Below are 22850 nucleotides of genomic sequence, written 5' to 3' on the forward strand. Positions count from 1 at the left end.
AGCAGCAGTCTCTCTCTGACTTGAGAGGGAGACAGGCCTGGCTGCTGGGGAGCTCACCCAGGGGACCTAGAGGAAGGCAGGGCTGGGGAAAGGCCTTAGGAGCTGGGAAGCCCTAAGCCAGCAACTCCCCAGGCTGCAGGGCCTAGTTCTAGTCCTCCTAGGTATTGGGCTTGCAGAGGGGCAGCCGGAGGGTGGGTAAAGGCAGCCAGTCCAAACCCCTTGTTGCCGGTGATGATCAGCTGATAGACTGCAGTCAGCCCCAGGGCACGTGGGCTAAGCAGAGACTGGCAGTAGCCACGACTGAGGTGATGTGGGGACAGGGGGTGGGGAAACCCAGTAAGACTGTGGGGTATTGCAGGAGGCAGAACCCTGGGATAAGGGCACCGGGGTCCTGGGAAGGACATGGGGGGCCAACGGAAAGCGAATCACTGGCCTGCAGAGGGCCCTCCTGGGTTGAAGAGATAATTCCCGAGGACGACCAGCAGGAGGCACCGCTGGGTGAGTCTGCACTGTGCTACAATACCCTAAAAGTAAAGCGCTTTGGTGATGTACAACTGTAACAAGCGATTTAGTTAAGATAATGGGCTAAAACTGAACACAGCACTAATGTACTTTTTTTTTTTTTTTTGGCCTGGTATCAGCATATTGGCTAAAGTTTCACTTTCCCCTCCATAGCAAAGTTTGCTGAGTCAGTTGTCTACATAGCTGCTGCCCTCTCATACCACTGGTGGCTGCATTTTAGTAATGCTGCATATTAGGTTTGCAAAAGGATAACTCCAATACAGATATACTGGGTCTGATTTTCAGAGATGCTAGGCACCTGTAGCTCCCCTTGACTTTAGTGGGAATTGTGGGTGCTCATAATGCCATGTCCTAGCTATAACATTTCTTACAAGATAAGAAACTTCCTGGAGAAAGGAGTCTATTATCGAGATGTCAAACAAACAAGGATTTAATTAGCTTCCCAGACGTGCCATAGAAACCTTCCAGGAAGGTTTTGCCCTGTGAACTTGAGACTGCAATAAAGCCACCAATCTCAGCTCAGGAAGTAAAAGGCTTGTGTATTGTTACATTGAACTGAGATCTGAATTCATCATACACTAACTTACAGTATTACTTTGAACTTTGTCTCTCCAACCCGCATCTGTGTAACAATACCATGTGTTAAGAGACAAAACTAAAGGAACTTGTTTCAGTGTGAAAGACCTCCTCCCCCACCCCAAAAAAAACACCCCACACATTTGATTTGTTTAGCTTTCCGTGAAATATTTTATCAGATTTTTGTAACACACTATGTTCTCAGCAGGTGTACCATAGGTAGGTCTCAAAGCAACCATAAAAATGGAAACTAATGAATGTTTACAAGTTGTCTAAATTATGGCAATTATCTCAGTTACACAGTCTGATTCTACTCTTTACAATAGTTTACAGTTATATACACAATACATGATTCTGAACAGCAAATTACATTTTTTAAAATTCGGTCAAATACAAAATAGCACTTTTTCAGAACGTGTAAACATATGTTGGATCCCACTTGTTAATTATTTTTAAAAGCCACACAAAGGTTCCTAACAGTAGATTAGGATGTCAAGCTATGAATAAACTTTTACATTTCTTCTCAATGAAAATGGAAAGTGATTAACTGAGTCAATATCACATTTTATGTGATACAATGACAAATACTACCAATAATAATATTCTGTCAATGTTTCTGAAGAACAATTGACAAAATATAACTGCACTGCAACACACTTCTGGAAAAGATATTAAATTACATTAATTTTAAGGAGAGTATTGGATGTGCATTACAAACTGAAGCAAAGCTTTTATTTTCCCAATAGCAAAGATCAGAGAAATATAGTTTATACAGTATTTGCCAAAATCACTGAATTACTGTTCACAAAATGTTTGGACAATATTTAATGTGGAAAACAAATTTATAGTTGACAAAGCAGGTGATTGATTTTCTATTCACTTTACTTACAGCCAATTTTTCAGGTCACTTAGTGTTCTAGTTCCTGTAGTATACAGTACAAATCACATTTTGCAGATCTTTACTGCATTCAAGAGGACTTCAAGGAATGACTGCAAAAGGAGTCCATTTTCTCCTTTTACTAGAATAAATAGCCTTTCGCATATTGTATATTTAATTGCTTATTAGATAACTACAGCTTCCCAAATACAAAAACCTCATCCTATAATAATTCTTAACATCCAATTACTAAAGTCACAGGAGAAAATTTATATGTTGTTATTGTCTCCTTTTGTTCACTTATCACTTCAATGGGGATCATTTCTGGTGTACTCAGACTTTACTACTTGCTGTGTGAAATCCTAGCCTCACTTAAGTTAATTGGAATTTTGCCACTGACTTTAATGGAGCCAGGATTTCACCTGCTCTATCCGAAGTTGGATAACACCATTTCTGCTCCATCACACTATAACCAAATAAAGCATTGACTAACAAGACCAAGTGAAATGCTGAGAAAGGAACAAAACAAAAATGTCATTGATCTGGTGACTGAATTTAATCGAGAGGTAACTTTATCTTTGAGGGGAAGTTTTACATTCCAAAAAAAGGCCGGGGGGGTGGGGGCTCGACTATCAAGAAACACGCTATCTCTGAATACTAGGTTGAAAGGTTTGATAATGGGCACTAAATGTCACTCATTACTAGGATGGATAACACCACTGAGCAAATCCGGTGCTCTTAACAGAACATTTTGTGTTATGATCTCTCAGTTCTCAGTGTTCAAGAACAAAGACTTCTAAAATGCACCATTAGACTTGATTTTCACAGCAATCATTAGCTCTACCTAGAGGTACTGTAGCCTTCTTAAACTACAGCCAACTAGAAAGGGGTGTGAAAAGGGGAAAAGCTGCTTACCAATTTGACACATTGTAGCCTAGATTTGGTCCACATGTTTGCTTCTATTACTCTAGCTATTATACAGGAACACAGAGAAAATGAAAGTCTCAAAGGTATCTGCTTTTATCCTTGAAGAGAATCACAGCTGAGTATATTTCACACGGAAGTAAACACTATAATAAGTGTTCCGTAAACAAGTCACCAAAATATTCTTATAAATATCTTTCAACATTAGTACAACTGGGGCCAGATTGTGGCTAGCCAAAGCTCCCAGAAGCAGCCAGTATCACTTGGGATGCAAGTGGGCTAGTCTAGTGACTGGTGTAAAGGAGAAGATGGCCATGTCCTCACCCACTTTGGTAAGCCCACTGCCAGCATTGGACTGAGAGGGAAAGACTCTGGCCCCACTGAAGTCAATGAAACCAGGATTTCACCCAGAGTCCTTGCTTTCCCTGAGGTCTCAGATTCTGCCCTGTACCTACGCAGGAGCATGAGGTTCTGGGAAAGATGCCTTGTATATCCTTCCCTCTCCTTTGTGCACCCGCAAAGAGCTAGGCTCCACCTGGCCTTAACATTTCAGTATGAACATATTAAATGTACGCTGCATATCAACATAATTCTCAAGTGCCTCACATGGTGATTTTTGTATATTTTAAAGTGTTATGCCTCTAAACTTTTATGCATAGCACTAAAAATTTAAAATCAAGAAAAATTGTTTTTGCTATATAATTTGCAACATGAATCGTTATAGTCAATCTGCATTAATGTTACTTTAGCTCTGTAACCCCCCCATACCTCTATACAAATTATTCCCTTAAATGTGTGTTTACCCAATAATTTTTGTAGCCTTTCAAATCTTTCCTAAGAAAACCTCTCTCAAAAATAAAGCTGACAAACCAAAAATTAAAAAGTCAGGAAACATAGTGGTAGGGATGACACTGCACCCTTAATAAATCATCATTTACTAAAGTGAGGCTACATTATGAATAGAGGATAAAGTGTCCATTTTTAACACTGAATTTCCTTGCTTTTCTCAATTTTTTGTATTTACATATTATCCTTGGACAAGATTTTTACCCACTGTCTGGTTACTTCTTGTATGTTACTCTATAATTTACCGCAGTTAGATATAGGTTTGAAATAAAAAACACACGTTTGTAATTTTCTTAAGTGTAAGTCTAATGTAAAAAGTCTTCTGGATTTAAGTTTGTTCCTGTGCAATTCAGTGCAACATATCTTCTTGTACCTCAAGTCCTCTACTTTCACACACTGTCCATGCTCATGATAAAATTATGAACACATTTCAACCTTGTAAGATATATTATTTTTCCTTCTAAAAATAAGAGACAGATGCCCTCCTGGTGTCTCTTTCATTAAAAAAAGAAAGATGCCCATAATGTTTACTTTTTCCTACATTCAGGAGTCTACTATATTTAATGGCTTAATTTTATACCCACTGTATCGCACTGGGTGAAAGTTTCCCTGAACTTGTAGCTGAAAGCTGAAGTTTATATTCGCGTTTTGGAACTCCTTTCTGTTTCCAAGTAGATTCACCAGTTTCAAGCTGTTTTTCTTCAGTCCTGGTCTTTTGCATACAAATAGTCTGAGATGCCAATGAATTATGTCCTTGTTCAAAACTTATAATGAGTGACTTGGCTAGAGAATCCAGTTCAGAAGTGACCATAAAAGACGTGGTTGTTCCGCAAGTAGGACTGTTTGCTGAAGCAGAAGGCAAGCTAAATGAAGTGCAGTAATTATTAAAATGCCCAGCTAAGATGCAAATCTTTTCTGTATAGCTTCTGAGTTGAGTTGTATTTCTGTATGATCCTGTGAAGTACAAAAGCAAAAAACCAATTCTACTACTTTGCTAAGCAGCATGTTACTTCCATGCACATTTTTGCTTTCATTTCTGTTAGAAACAATACCATATTTTGAAAGTACGTTAGTAAATCTCTTGTGAGACTAAGATGTTAACATGAGGAGTCAGTTGGTGAAAAAAAGACTCAAGACTTTGCCTATAGACCCAGACTGACACAATCACAAGGTTAATTACCTACTATCCAAAAGAAGCTAGTTGGAGTTTTCTATAACATGATCAGCAGTGAAATGGTTAAAATTTGACATTTAGTTTTGTTTTTTTTTAAATTAGGCTTCAGAATCAACAATGAATTGATATGAATGGAATAAAGATATTGTTTTAGTCTGTAGACTAAGTAGTATAGCATCCTATTGGTTCACTATTTGGAAAGTTCTTTCCTCAACTAATTTTTTTTCATATGAATCTTTAAAATCTTCAAGAGCCACCAAAGAAATACTGATATAGTCTACCAGATCAACCTAGAGTATCATGGGAACAATGGTTTTAATTTGCTTATTTGTGCCTGGTCCTTGTAACTTTTATAACAGAAAATTAAACATAAGGAAGGCTGGATGCAAAGGAAAGTTACCTTACAATAATCAGGTCATTTGAAACCAGGAATGTGGAAACACAGTAATTAACTATGTCAGAGGTTGTAAATGACTTAAATCTTGTAAATTCTCTTTTTATTAATGTTGAAGTGATGGAAAAAATACTTCAAATTCTGTTAAAGGTGACTTGCTTCTTTATGCCTAAAAGTGTTTTTTCAACGAAGTTTTTCTCCTGCTTGTCATCACCTTAGAAATTGAACTCTAGTTTATCCTTTTCCTAAAAAATATATCGGTGACTGGAGAACTAGCACATTTATGACATCCTTATTATTAAAAGAAAAATGCTGTTCCGGGGTTGGGGTGGGATGGGGTGGAGTAATATTAATCAAACTGTTTAAAATATTGTTATTGTTAACTTATTTAACTTGAATGCCTAACAAACAGTGGGAAGAAAAGATTGCATTAAAGATTCAACACTGTTCCTTCAGGTAAGTGCTAAGAAAGACCCCAAACCATTTCCAGAAGACACGAGAAACAATAAAGATACTGATAGCCACAGGAAAATGGTTACTTACTGTAACTGTGGTTCTTTGAGATGTGATACAGACATGTATTCCACTTAAGTGTGCGCACACCCAGCTCACCGGAGCTGGAGTTTGCCTAGCAGCAACCATAAAGCGCTTATGCCTCATGGCCTGGCTACATGAAGCAGCACTGCCCCGACCCTCCCTCAGTTCCTTTGCACCAAATGCCCAGAAACAAGATTCCGATGCAGAGGGGAATACAAGTCTGCATCACATCTCAAAGTACCAGTTATGGTAAGTAACTGTTTCTTCTTTGAGTAGATGCAGACATGCATTCTACTTAGGTGACTCACAAGCAGTACATCTCCCACTGCCCTGGAAGCAGGGCTCAGAGTTTACCTAAACAAGGACTGAAGGACCACCTTACCAAAGCCTGCATCTGCCCTGGAAGATGCGGTTGTGGCATAATGGTTCATGAACTATCGACAACCACATAGCAGCCCTGAGTCCAGTATGGAAACATCACTAAGGAATGCTATGGGCATTGCTTGCACCTGTGTGGGGGCATAAACTATTTCAGATGTAGTCCTGATACAGGATATTACCCATTTGGATTTAATCTGTGAAGATATTGTTTGACCCTTCATGCAATCTACATATGATGCAAACAAATGAGGCGAAGCACAAAACAGTTTAGTCCTGCCAAGATAGAAGGCTAGACATTCCCTGGCATCTAAGGTGTGTAGATGCTGCTTATCTATAGATGAATGTGGCTCAGGAAAGAATACTGGTAAATAGACCACCTGGTTCAAATGAAACTGAGAAATCACTTTAGACAAAGATTTTGGAAGTGGCTGTAAAATAACTTTGTCTTTGGAGAACTGTGTATAAGGCGGCTCTAGTCTCAGAGCCTGCAACTCTCTCACTCTCCGTGGAGATGTTATTACTACCAGGAATGCAGTTCTCTAAGGCCACGTCCAGACTAGGAATTAAAATCGATTTTAGATACGCAACTTCAGCTACGAGAATAACGTAGCTGAAGTCGAATTTCTAAAATCGAGGTACTCACCAGTCTGGACGGCGCCGCATCGATGTCCGCGGCTCTCCGTGTCGATTCCAGAACTCCGTTCGGATTGATGGAGTTCCGGAATCGATGTAAGCGCGCTCGGGGATCGATACACCGCGTCCAGACTAGACGCGATATATCGATCCCCGAGCAATCTATTTTAACCCGCCGATGCCGCGGGTTAGTCTGGACGAGGGCTATCACAGCAGAAAAAAGGGACAAGATGCCAGAGGGTTGAATGGAGATCCCACTGGGGCTGCAAGGATTGAGTTAAGGTCCCACAGAAGAACTGGCTCCTGGGCCGTAGGGATGTAGATGAAGGAGCCCTTTTAAGAATTTTGATACCATGGCATTGGAGAAGACTGATCTTCTCTGAATGGGGGGGATAAAATGCCAATAATTGCTACCAGATGCACTTTCAATGAACTAAACACAAGCCCCAACAACTGAAGGTGCAGCAAGTACTCCAAAACGTCCTGGATAGAATCCAAGCAATGGTGGCCTCCTCAGGCTAGTGACCACAATGAAATGGAAGTGGTTTTCAGTGAACAGGCCATCTTGGTAGAGGGTTTTCTACAGTTGAGGATGACTTTTTGAGCACCCACCGAACACTTCTCTTCTTCCTCATTCCGCCATGCCACATGATGCAGCAAGCCAAATGTAGGATGCAAGGCACAGCCTTGGTTTTGAGTGAGTAAGTTGGGATGGAGAAGAAGCAGTATGGGAGACAATAGACAGTGCAAGAAGGCCAGAGAAAAAACAGTTACCTACCTTCTGTAACTGTTGTTCTTCTAGATACGTTGCTTATGTCCATTCCGATTTGGTGTGTTCGTGCCGCAGGCACAATAGCCAGAAGGTTTTTCCCCCAGTGGTACCTGTGGGGTTGGTTCAGGTGCCCCTGGAGTTGCACATCCATGGCACTATATATAGGGTCCTGCTGCCTCTTCAGTTCCTTCTTGCTCTGACAGAGGAGCAGGTGGGTGAGTCTTGGAATGTCAATTACGAAAGGTAGATAACTGTTTTTCTTCAAGTGCTTGGTCATGTTGATTCCAATGAGGTGACTCCCAATCAGGAACTTGGAGATGGTGTCAGAGCTCATGGGTTTGCTGACTGAAGCACTGCTCTGCTGAAGGCTGCATCGTCCCTAGTCTGCTGAGTAATGGCATGGTGAGAGGTAAAAGTGTGGATTGAGTATCATGTCACAGCCCTACAGATTTCCTGGGTCAGAACCCAGGCCAGCAATGCTGCTAAAGATGCCTGCTTGGAAGGTCTGGCATGCCAGACGGATAGCCCTCAGCTCTCTGACAGTGCTGTGAAGTGAGAACTCTGCTTAGGACCAGAGGTCCTGAGTTCTGAACTCCCCAAGATGCGCTCCCCACCCCATCACTGACACATTTGTGACCAGGGAAAGTTATGATTGAGGTCTGCAGAAGGGAATCCCCGCACAAAGAATTTGTGGGTTGAACCACCACAGGAGAGTTGAGAACCGGCCCGAAAAGGGTGACTACCTTGTCTAGACTGTCCCAGTTTGGTCGATACACCGATCGCTAGCCACACCTGAAAGGATTGGAGTCTTCGTCTGGCATATTACACTACAAAAGTACAGGTGGCCAAGTGACCGAGGAGCTTCAGACAATTCTTTGCTGTTGTGGTAGGAAACTGTCTGAGGTCTTCTAAAACATTGCACAGGATCTGAAACCGTGACTCCAGTAGGAATGCTCTCACTTGTCTGGAGTCTAACACTGCTCCTATGAACTCTATCCTCTGTGTGGAGGACAGGGTCAACTTCTGCACATTCTGTAGTAGGCCAAGCTCGTTAAAAGTTGATCTTTTTGGGCTTACATGCGCCTTCACTTGTGTTCTGGAGTGGCCCTTGATCAGCCAGTCGTTGAGGTATGGAAACACCTGCATCTGGCGCTTCTGCAAGAAAGTGGCAATGACTGCCATGCATGAGGTCAACATCCAAGATGCTGCTGACAGGCTGAAGGGGAGGACCATTAACTGATAGTGATTCTGGTTCACCACAAACCTGAGAAACCTTCTGGGAGACAGGGTTATGGATATATGAAAGTACGCAGCCTTCAAGTCAAGGGCTGCATACCAGTCCCCCAGATCCAGAAAAGGGATAATGGAGGCCAAAGAAACCATGTGAAATTTCAGCTTCTTCATGAACTTGTTGAGGTTTGCAGAGTCTGAGACCACCTTCAGCTTTCGGGATTAGGAAATAATGCGAGTAAAAGCCCTTGCCCCGTGACTCCCGAGGAACCGCCTCCACCGCTCCTGCTCTTAGGAGCGGCTGCATCTCCTGAATTAGATGATGATCATGAGAGGGGTACCTGAAGAGGGTCCAGAGAAGGAAGGTGGGAGGGATGTAGGGAGCTGAACTGGAGAGAATATCCCAGTTCTACCATGCGGAGCACCCAGCTATTTGACATCATCTGGGCCCATGTATGGTAGAAGTAGGACAGTCGGCACAAAAAGGATTGGATAGTTGGATCCAGTGCTTGAACTGGTGTCTCACCCTTGGATCCACCTTCAAAAGGTTTGTTTTTTGGGCTGTTTCACCTGCCCAGAGCCCTGAGATGAAGGAGGAAGCCTCCTCCTGTGGTTTCCATTATGCATCTTAGAATAGTCCTGCCTATTCTGAGGTTGGTAGAATCGAGGCAGGGGCTGGGACTTAAAATGCCTCCGTTACGTTGTCGGGGTATGAAGGTCAAGGGAATTGAGAGTGGCTCTTGAGTCCTTAAGGCTACAAAGCCACAGGTCCATTTTCTCAGAGAAGAGGGTTGAGCCCCCAAATGAGAGGTCCTGGATGGTCTGTTGGACCTCATACAGGAGCCTTGATGCCTGCAGCCAGCAGCTCTTTCTCATGGCCACTGCTGAACCCATAGTCCAAGTAGCTGAATCTGCAACATCCAGGGCTGCCTGTAGCGAAGCCCGTGCCACAAGCTTACCCTCTACCACTAAGGCAAAACTCTGCCATCGAGTCCTCTGGCAGAAGCTCTGTGAACTTTAACATAGTCTGGCAGAAATTGAAGCTATATCTGCTGAGGATCGCCTAGTGGTTTGAAACCTGAAGCTAAGGCCTCCCGGTAGAATAGATTTTCCTCCCAGAAAGATACGTCTCAGGCTTTAGGTGAGGGTCTTTGGTGCCCATGACATTCGCATTTGTTCGCTGCTGCTGCCACCACTAAGGAGTCCAGTGGCGGGTGTGAATAAAAATGTTCAAACTTTTTAGAGGGTACAAAGTACTTTCTCTCTGTCCTTTTCACGGTTGGGGGCAGGGAGGTGGGGGATCTGCCACAACATTTTGGTGGTATCATGTATGGTCTTATGAGCGGCAGGGCAACTCGGGAGGGTTCCTAGGGGGCCAGGATGTCTACCATGTGGTCGGAGGACTCAGACCCCCTCCTCAACCTGGAGCCTCAGGTTCTGGGCCACTCTCTTCAGGACCTGTTGATGGACCCTACCGTCCTTGAGTACAGGAGCCGTGGAGGTTCCAGCCACAGCTTTGTCTGGCGATGATGAGGCTCTAACTGGGACCAGCTCTTTCTCCTGGCCTACAGTGCCGAGGGGATCGTGCGGTGCCAGGTCTTCCAGTGCACCATGGGGTGCCTAGTCCTGCACTGAAGGAGGTGGAGAAGATGCATGGGTTTCCGAAGCCACCGACATCCAACTCCTGGAATAGGACCCTTGGCTTTGATAGAATGGCCGGGGTCCAAAATGACTATTGGGCTGGAGCCTGCCATTGAGTGAGCCATGGCATCGGGGGAAATTGCTGTCACTCCCTGTCCAACCTCGAGCATCTGTGCTCTGATTTGTGCTGGCTCCACCTGGACACAAAGGACTCCATCTTCGATAGGGAGGACTCACTCTGAGAGGACCACGGGGAAGCAGTGCCACCAAGGAGCAGTGCCACGACATTAGGGACTGGTACAGCTCCACTGCCAGTCTGCTGCCAGAAGGTACCAGGGGATAAGTGCTGAGGTGATGGTGACCAACATGGTTTGCCTTGGGATGGCACCGAGGGTTTCAGGGGTGCCGTTGCTTTTGAGCTCGGTCTCGCCTGGGTGTGGAAGGTGGTGCCATGAAGGCAATGAGCTCTCTCGCTGCCTCGAAGATCTCTGACATGGAGGGCAGCTCCAAAGCCTCTCTGTAACTCTCCCAGGAGGGGAGTCCTGCGGAGCTGAATTCGACTGACTCCGTATTGGGACAGCAGTCAATGATGCTGGGCTAGGTGGTGCCGCACTTGTGCGGCCCAAAGCAGGTCTCACTGGGCTTAAGTCTCTCTGTCCCGGTCTCGGCGTGGGTGAATGCCCTCTGTCCTGCTTCATCTTCTTGTGGAGCACTGGGGACAGGAAGTAGTGCCATGGTGCTGGTGCTGAGCATCTCTATCAGAGTCCCTTCTTGGCGCTGAAGTCTCCCATGTTGATGCTGAGGCACTGTGCATCAATGTTGAGGTTCAGCCAAACTCTGTTTTGAGTGAGGATGGAGGGCGGCCTCCATCAGAAGGATTTATAACCATTGGTGTTTTTCTTTTTGAGTCCTGGGGCAGAATCCCCTACAGATCTTGCAAATGGTCCTTCTTGCTTGAAGTGTCTGGGGGAATTGCATCAGAAGTGTGAGGATTACTCCTGGGCATAGGCTTGTTGCAAGCTGCGCAGGGTTTAAAACCCCAGGGACTGGTGGTGGGGGAGGTAGGGAAAAAGGGAGGTAACCCCCAGAACAACTCCTTACTGGAATTCTAATTATACTATGACTAGTGTCAGGGGGTAGCAGTGTTAGTCTGTATCCACAAAAACAACAAGGAGTCCAGTGGCACCTCAAAGACTAAGATTTATTTGGGCATAAGCTTTTGTGGGTAAAAAAACCTCACTTCTTCAGATGCATGGAGTGAAAGTTACAGATGTAGGCATTATATGATGACATATGAAGAAAAGGGAGTACCTTGCAAGTGAAGAACCAGTGTTATACTATGACTAACTAAAACTACAAACAAATTTAACTATTTACAGAGAACAATTGGAGGACCACTAGGGAGAAGGCTTGCCAAACCAAGAGAAAACGAGTGTTCCGGCTAACCCTCACAGGAGGTAAGAAGGAACCGAAGTGGCGGCTAGTCGACAGAACCCTATATATGGCACCATGGAGGTGTGACTCCAGGGGGTGCCTGAACTGACCCAAAGAGTACTGCTAGGGGAAAAACCCTTCCACATCTGTGCATGTGGCACGCACACACCTAATTGGAATTGACATGAGTAGGCACTCGAAGAAGAGCCAGCACTGGTCTCAGCATGCCGGGGCATTGAGAACGAGCCTGGCCTGATCTTGAGCAGACCTGAAGGATGACCAGGAGAAAAGCCTACAGGAGAGCCAATTGCCAGATGAGATGGAAAGCACTGGCAGGGAGCTTAGACTGATGCCCTCTAGAGAGCAGAACAGACGATGTTTCCCATTGTCTCTTGTAGCGAACAAGTCAATTATTGGAATGTCTCAAGCTGTGAAGATGACCCAAGATGCATCTTCAGGGACCAGTTGTGACTCAGCAAAAAATACCTGCTGAGATGGTCTGCAGGATAATTCTGAATCCCAAGCAAGTGAACTGCTATAGAAGCAATGTTCTCCTTGATGCAGAACAGTCACAGTCTGATTGCCTCTAGGCAGAGCAACCTGCATCGTGCTCCCCCTTGCTTGCAGCACATAATAAAGACAATAGCATCATGACGTAAATATGCACACTAAGTCTCTAATATAGTCTCACAAAGCATGACAAATTTTAAATAGCCTGAAGCTCCAGCAAGTTGATACAGAGTGACGCCTCCTGCTCCGACCATAGCCCCTGCACTTTCAGGGACCCCCAGGTGCGCCACCCACAACTCATCAGGGAGGCGTTAGTAACAACCAGTCTGGTTGGCAAGGACCAGACAAAGGGAACACCTGGGCAAATCTTCTCTGGACTCATCCACCACTGCAAGGAGTCTAGGACTATAAAGGAAGACTGACCAGTCTGTCTACAGGGTGATGACTAGGACAGTAAATCACTCTTCGCCACATTTGAAGGGGAGTGAAGGCACAGCCTTGCAAATTGGACCACTTGTGTGCAAGTGGAAATATGGCCCAAAAGCCTCAGACACATCTGAACTATCACGGAAGGCTGAGACTGCAGACTGAGGCAAAGATTACAACCTGTCTGAAAACGGTCGGTCAGTAGAAATGCTTTCAACATGAACTTTGTTTTCTGAGTGAGAACAAAGGTTGACTTCCAGGTGTTTAGTATGAAACCCAGACAGTCGAGCAAGCATAATGTGATGCTGATAGGAGCAAGAACTTCCTCTCTGGATCTGCACCTCAGTAACGAGTTGTCCACATACAGGAAGATGTAAATTCCCTTCTTCCTGAGATATGCTGCAACAATGACCATGATCTAGGTAAAAACCTGGTGTACAGAAGAGAGGTCAAATGAAAGCACTGCGTAGTGACAGTGGCCTTTTACCATGATAAAATGAAGGAACTTTCTGTGGTTGGCAGAACTGCCACATGAAAGTAGACATCCTGAAGGTCCAGAGCAGCACACCAGTCATTCTGAGACTACACAGGGAGAATAGTCAATAAGAGTGACATTCAGAACTTCGTATACTTGATATATTTGTTGAGGCCATAAAGGTCAAGGTTGGGTCTTACCCAAATTCAAGGGTGGGTACCAGAAAGTACCAGGAGTTCAAGCCATGACACTGGTGTTCCGGCTGAACCTCTTCCACCACTTCCAAAGCCAGTAGAGAGCAGACCTGCTCAAGAAGCACTATCTTGTGAGGGGGACCCTGGAGAGGGACAGGGAGGGTGGGCTGGAAGTGTGGCGAGCAACTGGATAGCATAACCTGATCTGAGTGTGCTTAGGAATCAGCTGTCAGTGATGATCGAGCCCCAGGACTGGCTCTAGGCACCAGCAAACCCAGCATGTGCTTGGGGCGGCATTCTGGGAGGTTTAGGGGTTTTGCGGTTTTTTTGTGCTCGGGGCAGCAAAAAACCTAGAGCCGACTGTCAAGCCCCAACAATTGTGAAAGCAGGCCAGCCTGTATGAGGAGGGAGGAGCAACAGGAACAGAGATCTGCACCAAGGAGACAAAATGGGTACTTGAAGAGCAGTGGCAGGAGGGCATATGAACTGGCTGAACCCCAAGCCTGATTGCTTTCTCCTGTGGGATCTGTCCCTCTTTTTGGGGTACTGCTGGTGCCTCAAAGGAGGGAAAGCCTGGCCAAATGTATGCTATGGATGATACTGCTGCTACCACTGGCATGGTCACCCCTACAACACTGGCGTGGCCACCCCCAAGGACCACAGTGTACTGAAGGGAAGGATGAGCTGGGCAGCACAGCATTGTCTGTAGATGAAGATGAGGCCCTGGATGGGACAACTCTGGAGGGTCCACAGGGAGAAGGACTGCCAGTGCCTGGTCCTGTGGCAGATCAACCGTCACCACTACAGACTTGGCCGGCGATCTCACCTTTAAAGCAAGGCAAAGAGCAGGACCTCTGCAACTGAGGGGAATCCTACAGATTCCATGGAGGCCACTGACATGGATAAGGTATTGGTGACCAGTAGATGCTGGGCCATATGCCTTGTCCCAACCACAGGACGTGCGCCAATCTTGGTACCCATAACGGTCTATCAACAACTCCCAGTGCTGGTCAGGTGATGGAGAGCAGGAGGATAACAATCCCAACTCAGATGCAGAGGAGCCTTGAGATCAAGGTGGAGCAAGACCAGAGCTGCAAGTATCTGGTCTGATTTGTTCATTGCCCAGAATGAGGCAGGACGTGGCAGTGTCAACAGAAGTGGTGCCATCAACACCACACATGCTAGTGCTGGAAGCAAGCAGCAGTACTGAGTGTCTGACAATACTGATGTTGAGGGCGGTGAAAGGCACCACAGAAGCATTTTCAGTACTGAAAGCAGCAGTGCATTCCTGGTAGTGATGTCCCCAGTACTGAATTTGGTACCAGCCCTGCTTATATAACCTGTGAAAGGTGAACATTGGAGTGCAGTGCAGACAGACCAGAGGGTTCAGCAGCACATTCAATCAACTGAGCTATAGATGACAGTTCTGGCAAAGTCCTGGATCAAAGGAGAGATCGGAACCAAAAGGTGGAGGAAGTCTAACTGCGTGGTATGCTGCTGACATGGAAACAGTCAATACTAGTATCTGCCTCTTTGGTACCCTACTCAACGGATGTTTGGAGGCCAGAACTGGATTCAACAGTACATGGCTTCCAACCTTCCTGTTTGGTACTGGAGAAGGATTAGAGGTATCTGCTCCATCCCATGCACCAGCACCAACTCCATGTGAGTCCACACTTTTCCTGGGGAAAGCAGAAGAGTCACCCGGAGACCTGGAGTGGTTTCGATTGGTCTTATGCAAACTTTTCCTCAGCGCGGTTGACAGGGAATGGCTCATCTGTGTCTCTGAAGAAGTGCCTGCCTTGGAATGTGAAGCAGCAGCACTCTTGGAACCTGAAGACCTCGATACCGAAGCAGGCCACATGGCCTGTTTGAGCAGGTGCTGCTTCAGGCGAAGGTTGTGAGCCACTTGAGTCAATTTCTTAAACGATCTGCAGGTCATGCAATGCCAAGGCAGAGGAAGAACCACAGGTGCGGATCACCCCCTACATGAAGGACAGTGTTTAAACCTCAGCGAGGACAACACCGCAGGAAACAAACTACTACAACAAACACTACTCTAATGGTACTACTAACTATATACAAGGGGAAAAACAGAACTAGTAGAGAGGTTGTGAAGCTAAGATCACACAGAGTTATGACTCCAGGTAGAGGCGGGAAGAAGGAACAGTGGGATGGTCAGGGCACCAATGCCTCATGTAGCCAGGGGAGGGGCTATGGCCACGAGGCACAAACGCCAACCCTCTATGGATGCTGCTAGGCAAATTTCTCCAGCTCTGGTGCACTAGGAACACCCCCCTCTAAGGGGAATACATGTCTACATCTACTCAAAAAAACACCTAAAATAACCAAGCAGATTAAAAATAACCACCACTCTTTCTGTCCTCCAACATACACCAAATAAAGAAGCAAAAAAGAGCACAAACCTCTCACTCACAGGTCTCCTTTAGTGTACAATTTTCTGGTACAACACAAACAGCAGCTCAGACACATACCTTTTAATGAAGTAGTAATGATCTGACACACTTTATCTATGCACTGCTCTAATTCCAAGTATTCAGAAGCAAGATTAGTTGCCTTCTTGAGTTCCTGGTAGGCAGATTCTTCTATTGTTAATTCAGTTCCTATTTCTCTCTGTTTTAATAAAGAGCAATTTATTTGAAAGCTATAAGATACATCTGTAATGCTTAGTGGTCAACATTCTGATAGCAAATGTGGTCATGGGTTCAAATTTCACACCAGCATTCACAGGCACCATTTCACTGTTGCAATGTATTATGGGGATGTTGGATTGTTGAAGTTTCAAAATACAATTCTGGCAAGAGTTCCAATTTCTGCCAGTCTTAAAATCACCAGCTGGAGCTGTAAGATCCTAGAACATTTTTTGACATTCAAGGGATAGATAACGTCGATAACTTGGTCAATATTCCATTCAAAGTAAATCATCATGCTAATAGTCAAGGTTGTAAGCTATTGCCTACACAGTTAATGTATTACTAGTATCTAACACAACACTTAGAAATAAATAAAAATGTGTTTGACAAGTTAATTATATGTAAATCAATGATTTCAGATAGACCAAAATAGAAAATAAAATGAATATCATCTTTAATTTATCATTGACAGTGTTTTGTCGGTCTCTGAATCATTTGTATTTCTGCAGCATGATTTCAGAGATGAGACGATCAGAACAACAAACAGATGCATTCATTGGGCTGTCCAAAGTGCAATAGGAAGAAGGAGGTGATTTTCAAAAGCACATTATAGTAGTTAGGTGCCTATCTGCCCTTCGAAAGTCTCCTCGGGTGTTTTCCTTGAGTCATTACAGTCAATTTAGAACTCAAAAACATCTATGAGCAATTCAAGTTATTCCATCTAATGTATATTATCTTTCATTTGTCACTGAATTTCAATCCACAATACAATACTCAAAAGTCTAAAAAACTAAGTCCTTCTGGAGATGATCACTCATTTCTAGTTGGAAATAGCCTCAAAAATTCTGCCAACAACAAAATCTGCCACCTCTACATCATCCATGTTATCAGATTATTAACAGGCAACCCAAGAACCTTAGGTCACCTTACTCAATTTTGCCATTTTGAAAAGTGACAATTTATTCCTAGTTTTCTTTTGTCATTGAACCAGCTTCTAAGCCATACTACTACTATATTTCTGACCACACCCCCACATAGTTTCCTTACTAGCGTCTTCTTAGGGCCTTTGTCAAAGCTTTTAAAAAGCCTGAAAAAATTATATCTTGTTCCTCTGACACACATAAAGAATTCAAGTAGCATAGAGGGTTACTTTAAAAATTGTAAAGCAGAAGAATGAACCAAATTCTGTTCTAATAAACACAAGAATTATATTTATACAACTATAAGATAGTTAAGATAATTAGGTAAAGAAGTGCAAAATGTAAAGTTCTTACAGCAAGATTAACTTGTCCACAATGCATACAGGTAGTAATTTTTATTCCTCTTTCTTGTTAAACTTTTAAACAAGAAACCCTTTGAAGTTAACGTTTAAACAATGTACTTTTGTGAATGGGTTCCCTTACCTTTTTGCAGTCAGATATTGTATTTTCAAGGGATCTGGCGAAAGCCACTGCATTATTCTTTATTTGATTTTGAACCTATAACAAGGGAAATTTAATTATTATTTTGCATGCATTATTCAAAGCATTGAGAAAGAAAAATGTGTCAACCTATATCCCAGAGACAGGACAATGAGCACATATGATTATGGAGGAAAGCGTTCAGAAGAGAATTACAAAACAAGCAATAGTCGGAGAGAATTTTCTATCATTACTCTCAACCATTTCATAAAAAAGTGACCACTTTAATTGTATCATCATAACTCTCAGTGGTAGGATTTTGGCAGTGCCATTTGGCTTCTCTCTGATGCTTCATGTTATATGCACTGCCCTCCAGTGAAACGAAAACCCTTATGGTTCCATAGGTCTCTGCTACAAGCAAAGACAATAGCATTTAGCAAGTTGGCTGTTCAATCCCCACCCTGGGCAAAAAACTAAAACTAAAAATTTAATTTGCTGTGAATAGAGAGATTTGAGCTCCCTGGAAACAGTGCCAGTTGTGGGAGGTCCAGTGTAACACTGGATTGTGGAGAGGGAAAGGCAGGCAGAGTGAATCCTCCTCTCTGGGAGCCTGGCTTGCTGTGAGGGAAGACACTGGCACAAATGCACCAATTAGTGTAAAAATAGATTCAATTATTGTAAGTATTTGAATATTTTGTGCAAAAGGTTTGTTTTCAAGACCCAGTTATGCCATGGGCTAAACAATTCACTCTCCAATTCCTTATCAATATAGCAATGCTCCCTCAACAAAGGCTACCACAGAAGTTTTAAAAATGCATCCCTAGCTCCAGGTGTGGTCTGCTGTTTAGCAGTCATTGCAGCCCTGGAGCCATGGCCACTAACTCCCTCTAGCAGGGGTGGGCAAACTTTTTGGCCCAAGGGCCACATCTGGGTATGGAAATTGTATGTTGGGCCACGAATGCTCACAAAATTGGGGGCCGGGATGTGGGAGGGGGTGAGGGCTCCCCGGGGGGTGAAGGATCTAGGGTGGGGCCGGAAATGGGGAGTTCAGGGTGCAGGAGGGAGCTCCAGGCTGGGGCAGAGGATTAGAGTGTGGGAGGAGGGCCCCGGCTGGGGGTGCAAGCTCTAGGGTGAGGCTGGGGATGAGGGGTTGGGAATGCAGGAGGGTGCTCCGGGCTGGGACCATGGCATTTGGAAGTCAGGAGGGTGATCAGGGTTGGGGCAAAAGAGGGTCAGCGGTCCAGGTGGCGCTTACCTCAAGCAGCTCCTGGAAGCAGCGGCATGTCCCCCTCCAGCTCCTAGGCATCACAACCAGGCGCCTCTGCATGCTGCCTGGTCCTCAGGCACTGCCCCTGCAGCACCCATTGGCTGCATTTCCTAGCCAATGGGAGCTGTGGGGGCGGCGCTTGGGGCCGGGGCAGCATGCAGAACTCCCTGGCTGCCCCTATATGTAGGAGGCGGAGTATGGGCAAGCCCCCTAGCCTGCAGCCTGGCTGGAGCAGGGCAAGCCCCAGACCCTGCTCCCTGGCGGGAGCTCAAGGGCCAGATTAAAACATCAGAAGGGCTGGATGTGGCCCCTGGGCCACAGTTTACCCATCCCTGCCCTATAGCATAACAGAGGCTTGGCCCCCACTTCATTCCCTCTTGTGCCTTGAGTGTGCCACCTGCACTCAGAAAGAGGATGCAAAGCTAGGAAGAGGATTATGGATGAGTGAAATTCTGAGGAGAAGGGCAGGGTAGAGAACGTAGGGCACATGAAGACAAAGGGATTGGTTACAGGAAAGTAGTGAAAAAGAGAGAATGAGGAAAGAATAAGGGGATGGGAGAGGAAAGAAGGGAGAGAATGTTGCGGATGAGATGTTGGGAATTAGTCCTATGTGAATGAGGGTGGGTTTCTTGACTTCTCAACCTTAGTCTTCATTGTTGATTTCTCCTCCACTGGGAATAGCCCCAATGGCTACTTTTACCATTCCTCTCACATTTCTCAAGCAACAACGATGAAACTGAAAAGACACTGGCCCAGTTTCACTGCTGTCCAGAGAGTTAAGAATAGCAGCAGTGGAACTAATAAGAGCTAAGAGATTTCTCTTGTGGCTCAAGAAGCCATTGAGCACTGCTCTGGGTCACATTTGGAAGGTTTACTGCACAAGCATAAGGAATAGTTCATTTTCTTTGAAATCGGAACTTAAGTTTTGCAGAATTGTATGCTCTAGATGCCCTCCACTTGACAAGGAATTTATCTTACTTTCCACTAGCAAGTAGATTATTCAAGCTCTGTTGTACTCTGGAAAGACAAGAGAGCTTCAAACGCAAGTGAAGAGTAGGATTTGCCTTGCACACTATCTGTCCAAGATACAAGTTTTTATTCACAGAAGGAAAGAGCTGGAACAAGAATGCATGTGTACTCTAAGCTGAAAAGAGAGATGTACACTATGTGCAACCTAATACTTTTAAAAAGAATTTTCATCCTTTTATAACATTACTTGTAAGGCTACCAGACTCACTGTCAACATGAATTACCTACTGTGTAAGTGGCATCTTTCCCAGGACTACTGTAACTTGCATTCCTGAATTTTCAGACTGTTTTCTGAGTACATATTTTATGGAAAAATTTTAGCTGCAGAATATAGTCTTTTGTTTCCCTACCACCAATCTCCTTATTAGACTTACTTAACAAATACATATAATAGGGGAATACCACGACCATGCACCTTGTTGTAAAGAAACTTGTTAGGTGGGCTCTCTTCAATTTGCTTTAAAAAAAAAAATCTCTGCATGCAAGAAGGACTTGAACTATTTTAACTGAAGTGACAAAATACTGTTTCTACCATTTCCCAGACAACTGTGTATCTTAAATTAAAATTGTCAGCCTATGATTTTCTGCTACAAATTACAAACCCCAACTTTTTAACGACATTGCTCTGAAAAAATTGTGTGAATACTGTTAAATATGCTTTCATCCAAAACTTTTATTGCCTAATGTATAATTAAAATATCAGTTGCCACCAGAAAACACACACTACCTTTATTGCTCTAAGTGAATATGAAAATTCCCTCATATTATAGAGAATAATTAAATTCAGAAGTCTTATGTAAAGTTAAACAGAACACTGGTTTGACTTCTTTTCACATTACAGTGTCTGGGGAGGTGGTAGGGTCAACTCATTAAAATGTCAAATATATTTGCTGTATTTATCCTATAACTTAATAAAGCAGCTGCTACAATGGAAATACCAATGCTGCTTAGCAACCTAGAAAACTTTTGAAGGTTATTCCTGATTCCAGTTGCTACCATGAAAAACGAACAACATTTCTGGCATTCATGCTGTTAGATGCTTGCTTGGAATATGCCACTATCCTTTTAGAGGGCCCAATTCAGCATAGTGCTTAAGTGCATGCCTAACTTTAAACATGTGAGTAGTCTGGGACTATACTAAACTTACTCAGTTTTAGGTACAAGCTTAAATAACATGCTGAATAGAGCTAAAATTATAACAGCAGAATATAGGAAATACTATTATCTTAACTTTCTAAAGATGCCTGGATACAGGATTTTGTAACGCTAACAGCAAGTGCTGTAATAGCAGATATGTGCTTGCTATTAGTACTAGGAAATGTAGTCAATTTCAAACAGCAAGTTAAAAATAGTTTCACGTATCATACCAGCCCTTGAGTGTCCCTGTCAATTTTTTAAGTCTTGTGATATTTTCCCTTCTCCTTCCATTTAATATCTCTCTCCCTTCTTGGCGTGTGAAAGACCCCCCCAAATAACAAGGGATGCCAAGTGGATACAGTAAAACTCCAGACAAATAACACTGTCAAATGTACAGAGTAAACACTGAAAATACACCCAATACTTCAGAGGAATCCATCTGAGCAAAAAGGGACCAACTGTGGAGACTGATTGAAGGATTATGTCAATATTTTTTTCCCTCCATTGTGTCAAGTTAACAGTAATTGTAAGTTTTGTCCATAATAGTAGTAGGCAAAACATTTTGAGACAGGATTTTAAATTGATATTGTATCTTTAAAGGGTCGAATTATAGTAACAAAGATACACCTTGCAGAGATTTTATCTATAACAAATACAGATGCATATACAGTCTATACTATTATTGTATGAACTCCAGGATTTCGCCAATCAAGGTACAAGTTTCCAACCCATGTGTTACAGGAAAAAACTATTAGCAAATATCACTAAAAACTCTGACCTCAAGCCACAAACTAACTCTCTCACCTCATTTTGTGGATCCTGTTTCAAAAGCTCTTTCTGCATCTCTTTTGTTTTTTTCTGTACAGAATCCAAGAGACTCTTCAGTCCTGAGCCTACTCCATCATAAATAGCAAGTATAAAATCTTCCTAAAAAATATTCAAAATATTTAATATTCAAATAATGGTTTAAAAAACTGACATTTGCATCAATGAATTTGTAACATTTTGTTATATTAGGCATATTAACCAACAGAGACAGACCAACCCTTATGCCCAAATTAGACCTAATGTAGTCAATAGGGTTGATAATGCTTTCCCTTTGAGAAATCTGCATTTTCAGCTCTTATTCAGATTTTTGAGAATTCTTTTTTGAACAGACTTTTACCATGAGCATATTAGTGGCAAAAAACACACACAAAACAAATTATTTTAATTCCAAACTCTGCATCCAGGCTGTCAGCACAGGATTCAATCTGATTCTTCATTTTTATTTTTATATTTTTTTTAAAACTTAGCTCTATTGACCTGTTTTATCCTTCCCATGGCAAAACAATTTTTAATATACAGGACTCAGTGTGAACACATAAAAGCTGCTATATCACTGCATTGAGGCCTGGTCTATGCACACATTTTGTATTAGTACATCTATTTTAGCTAGAGGTAAGATTTTTATCACAATAGTAATAATTATCCACACTAGGGTTGTATCAGTATAAAGGTGCCTTATACCGGGACAGTTTATTCCTTGTCCCATATGGCAATAAGTTACACAAATATAAAGATGCCTTATATCAGTATAATTTCAGCCACACTAGGGAGGTTTTTCCATTGTAACTATATCCATACACTTAAATGATTTAGGATTATAAACAGAGTTTAAGTCATTGACTTGAGAAACGCTCTGTTGCATTCCAAAGGTGCTATGTAAGATCAAATTTTATATTATAGATATTACATTTGTGAGACAAAGATACACTAACACAGTGTATCAAATGTGCAACTATGAAAATCTGAGTGTAGACATTTAAATTATTTTA

At 43.3% G+C, this 22850-nt stretch overlaps 1 protein-coding gene across 1 annotated transcript in view; it reads right to left on the bottom strand.

Moving 5' to 3' along the window:
• Positions 1-1266: 1266 nt before the first annotated feature.
• The window catches only part of KIF14 (kinesin family member 14), a 69627-nt gene continuing 48043 nt past the window's right edge, over positions 1267-22850 (bottom strand). The window contains 4 exon segments of the mRNA XM_030573372.1: positions 1267-4699; positions 16042-16180; positions 17604-17678; positions 21838-21960. Of these exon segments, the coding sequence (XP_030429232.1) occupies positions 4320-4699; positions 16042-16180; positions 17604-17678; positions 21838-21960 (717 nt within the window). The 3' untranslated portion in view covers positions 1267-4319.

This window comes from Gopherus evgoodei, chromosome 8, assembly GCF_007399415.2.
Source record: "Gopherus evgoodei ecotype Sinaloan lineage chromosome 8, rGopEvg1_v1.p, whole genome shotgun sequence".
NCBI lineage: Eukaryota > Metazoa > Chordata > Testudines > Testudinidae > Gopherus > Gopherus evgoodei.